Consider the following 3555-nt stretch of genomic DNA (forward strand, 5'->3'; position numbering starts at 1 on the left):
GAGAGGATCTAACTGTAAGGCCTTGTTCGGTTAATCTCGTTACTCATGGATTGGATGGGATTGGAAATTTTAAGAAAAAGTTTAACTTGCTTGGTATTTAAATTTATCGAATCTCACTCAATCCACATGGATTAAGAGCTAACCGAACAAGCCCTAAGTTGAATTGATATGAGACAGTAGCAGATTGATTATAGGAGTACATGATACATGTAAATATTGGACATGGGAGGTTTATGAAAACCGAACCATTCTCTAATATTCATTCCAAATACAACACAATCTACAGTGTGCTGGACAAGGAAACAAGACAACACAAGTATTTATGAAAGCAGATTGGCTGGCTGTGCTATAGTCACAAGGCCCAACCCCATGTCCACAGGAATATATATATATATATATATATATATATATATATATATATATATATATATATATATATATATATATATATATATATATATATATATATATATATATATATATATATATATATATATATACACACACACACACAGCAGTTTACCCATCCTATCTCTTATATCATCTCTATTTCAAACTTCACTCTACGAATAGTGCAGTCTACAATATAAAACAGTGTTTTGCACGAGTCGCATATTATGTTTTTGCGTTAATAAGGAAAAAAAGTACATGTAAATGGGTGGACTTAGGTCCAAAGAGGGATATTACACTGTTTACAGAGAGCATGACTCTAGCCAATATTGAAGTTTTCCTTTAAACCCTTCTTCCAATGTTAGAAGGCCAGGATGCATTGGTGGAAATGATAACATGCTCTGAACAGATTGACCAATCTATAATATTGAGTTTCCTTCAAACCCTTCTTCCAATGTTGGAAGGCCAGTATACATTGGTGGAAACAATTTCTTGCTTTAAACAGATTGACCAATATGTGATCAAACCTTCCTGATGATGTGCACAGTCCAAGGCCCTGGCCCTCAGCCAACATGTCAAAGAGAGAGTATAGATATAGGTCACAGGTCCTGAAGCACCAACAATTCCTGCTGAAAGAGCATGGGAAGGAGAGATGAACACAGGAACCTTCTTGAGATAGAGTGCAGGACTGCAGGTGTTACAAATTTGTCCAGGTAGACGTTTTTAGTGATAAGCAACTTGAGCATGTTCAATCTATCTTTCAAAAGAAGTCAAAAACAAGAACTTGCCCTTGCCATGGCAACAGGATTAAATGACCAAGCAAAGTCTGGATCAGCCATGTAAAGATCCCAACAATATTTTGTAGGACTGTTTAGCAAAGAATTTTATTTCATATATAGGACCCAACTATCCTTGTAATCTTAACAAAGTGAAGGCCTCGAGCATACTCAGATTTGTAAGCTGAGCCAAAGCTTCAATAACATGTGTCAATGAACCATTTGGTTTGCAACAGAAACTGGAGCGCCTAAAGCTTTCATTTTTTTCTCCAAAAGAAAAGAGATGTGGAAAAGACCAATTCAAAGCAACAAAATCTGTAAATCAAGCCAGAATCTTGCAGTAGCTCATCCCTGAATTGGCAAGTAGCAAGCATCCTGCAATTATCAAGAATAAACAGAAAGATCCCACACCACTAAATGTAGCTCATTCATCTGCCATATAATCTGAAATTCAAATGTTCAAGTAGAGAGTTGTCTTAGTAAGGCCAACCCAACAAAGATAGTACCAATCATAGAACTTGTGGAGATATTTTAAGAGAAGAGCCATATTTTGAACTACCAAATTTAAGATACCCAGAGGCCTCTGAATGCTTATATGTAATTATGTATTGGAATACCACTTGCACTCAAATTAGATCAGCACAATACTTAAAACTGATGATAAGTAGTAACAAATTCATGTACAATTTATAGCTGAGAATAGAGCAGATGAGCAAAATGACCTTTAGGTGATGTCGATGGATTCAACATCAGAATTTAATCTTCATATTCCAATATTAGCACAAGCTCGGAAGCACCCAAACCTGCTTCCTTAAGGCATCTAGATCTGGTGCACCTTGGTAGTCAATAGTGACGAGTTCATAAGTGTCATCAACTAATGAGTACTCACTCCAACCTGCTGCCCGTGGCAGAGCCTCATATATGCAATCCCCTCGAATTCCAGGTGAATCTGGACCAACCCAAGCATCAAAGCCATTGCCAGACATGAAAAGAGTCCGCCTTCCCAGGGTCATAGCTCTCACCCACCTTTGCTCTGCAGGTTCCCAGCGGAAAACCTTGTACTCAGGCTTGACTGATACCTTGAAGATGAGTATGGGCACACCAGCACACGCCCCAAGCATGAAATCCTTGCTTTCCATCCAAGCATCTCTGACATGGTCACCCACTTCCCCTCCAAGCAGCTTTAATTCGACCTTATTGTCCATCAGCTCTGCCACTGCGAGTTGGCAGGTGTTGAGGAGCGCATATAGGACGCCATTGACAGCGAGCATGCCGACCATCATGTACAGGCCACCGAAGAGGCTGCCGCCGCAGCCCCCGAGCCGGCAATACGCCTCCCGCCATCGACCGTCCCCCAGGCGGCAATACTGAACCCACCCGGGTGCGATGAGGAGGACGAGGTCGCCGGCAAGGACTGCGCGGGAGAATAGGAAGGGAGCGTCGGGGACGCGAACCCGATCGCCGGAAAGGAGGTGGATGATGGAGAGCTCGCGGGCAAAGTGGTCAAAGGTGACGACGCGGGCGCCGTCGGATGCAACGACAGCGCTGGGGAAAGGGGGCGAGGGCGCACGGAAGCGGAGGAGGCGGCGACACAAGGGGTGGATGAGGGCCAGCGAGCACGGGGAGGAGGCGTGGTGGGGCACGAGAAGGTGCGGCGGCTGGGACGCGAGGACGGCGCGGGAGGGTGGCAGCGCGGTGCGGTAGGAGCGGCAGGCGGCGCGGAGGGCGAAGAAGTCTTGGAGCGTCGTCAAGTGCCGCGCGATATCCGGTATGAGCTCCGCCGGTAGGTACGGAGCCGCGGCGGCGAGGCGCTTGTCCGCGGCCAAGGCCATCAGATGGGAAGGAAGGGTTGCGAGTTGGGGAGCAGGCAGCGGCCGCGGCGATGTCGCTCGGATCTGAGTGATTATTCTGTCGGCGGTCTGAACTCTGAAATCTGAAAGGCAACGGCCAGCGTTCTAAAAACGTAATTAATGGTACGTTTAGATGAATGCACTGGAACTGATAGAGTGAGTACTCATTAGTAATTTAAATATTATCTGTTTTTGCTAAAGACATCTAAACAATTCGAGGGGATTGCATGTATATGATGCTGGGATATATCAATTCCCTCGAATTCCATGTGAATTACTAGAGACATCTAAATAATTCAATTAATAGTTTAAATATTATTTGTTTTTAATGGATACATAGAAACATTCCCAACTAATCGAGCTAAACATTAGATATACCCTCAACTATCACGAAAGGACCACTAGCGTAATGGTTAAGACTTTCCCAACTAATCGAGCTAACGATTAGCTATACCCTCAACTATCATGAAATGGTGAAAGGACCTCTAACGTAATGGTTAACTAGCTGGATGCCCGTGCGTTGCAACGGGAATATATAA

General features: G+C 43.8%; 1 protein-coding gene across 4 annotated transcripts; it reads right to left on the bottom strand.

Annotated features, from left to right (window-relative positions):
- Positions 1-518: 518 nt before the first annotated feature.
- Positions 519-3117, bottom strand: LOC100191286 (uncharacterized). 4 transcript variants are annotated; one of them, XM_035964462.1, is made up of 2 exons: positions 1889-3117; positions 519-1016 (listed from the first exon to the last, which is right to left on the bottom strand). In XM_035964462.1, exon 1 carries the CDS (start codon positions 2996-2998, stop codon positions 1943-1945), a length of 1056 nt encoding a protein of 351 aa, XP_035820355.1. In that variant the 5' UTR covers positions 2999-3117; the 3' UTR covers positions 519-1016; positions 1889-1942. The 4 variants fall into 4 exon arrangements, with proteins under 4 accessions (XP_035820355.1, XP_035820354.1, XP_035820353.1 ...); XM_035964461.1 differs by having other exon boundaries at positions 519-1541; positions 1889-3103; XM_035964460.1 differs by having other exon boundaries at positions 519-1610; positions 1889-3103.
- Between the last annotated feature and the right edge of the window lie 438 nt (positions 3118-3555).

This window comes from Zea mays, chromosome 2 (assembly GCF_902167145.1).
Source record: "Zea mays cultivar B73 chromosome 2, Zm-B73-REFERENCE-NAM-5.0, whole genome shotgun sequence".
NCBI lineage: Eukaryota > Viridiplantae > Streptophyta > Magnoliopsida > Poales > Poaceae > Zea > Zea mays.

What these genes read in the sequence shown, in the direction of transcription:
- LOC100191286 (XM_035964462.1), bottom strand. Translation starts at nt 2,998, where the DNA reads ATGGCCTTGGCCGCGGACAAGCGCCTCGCCGCCGCGGCTCCGTACCTA.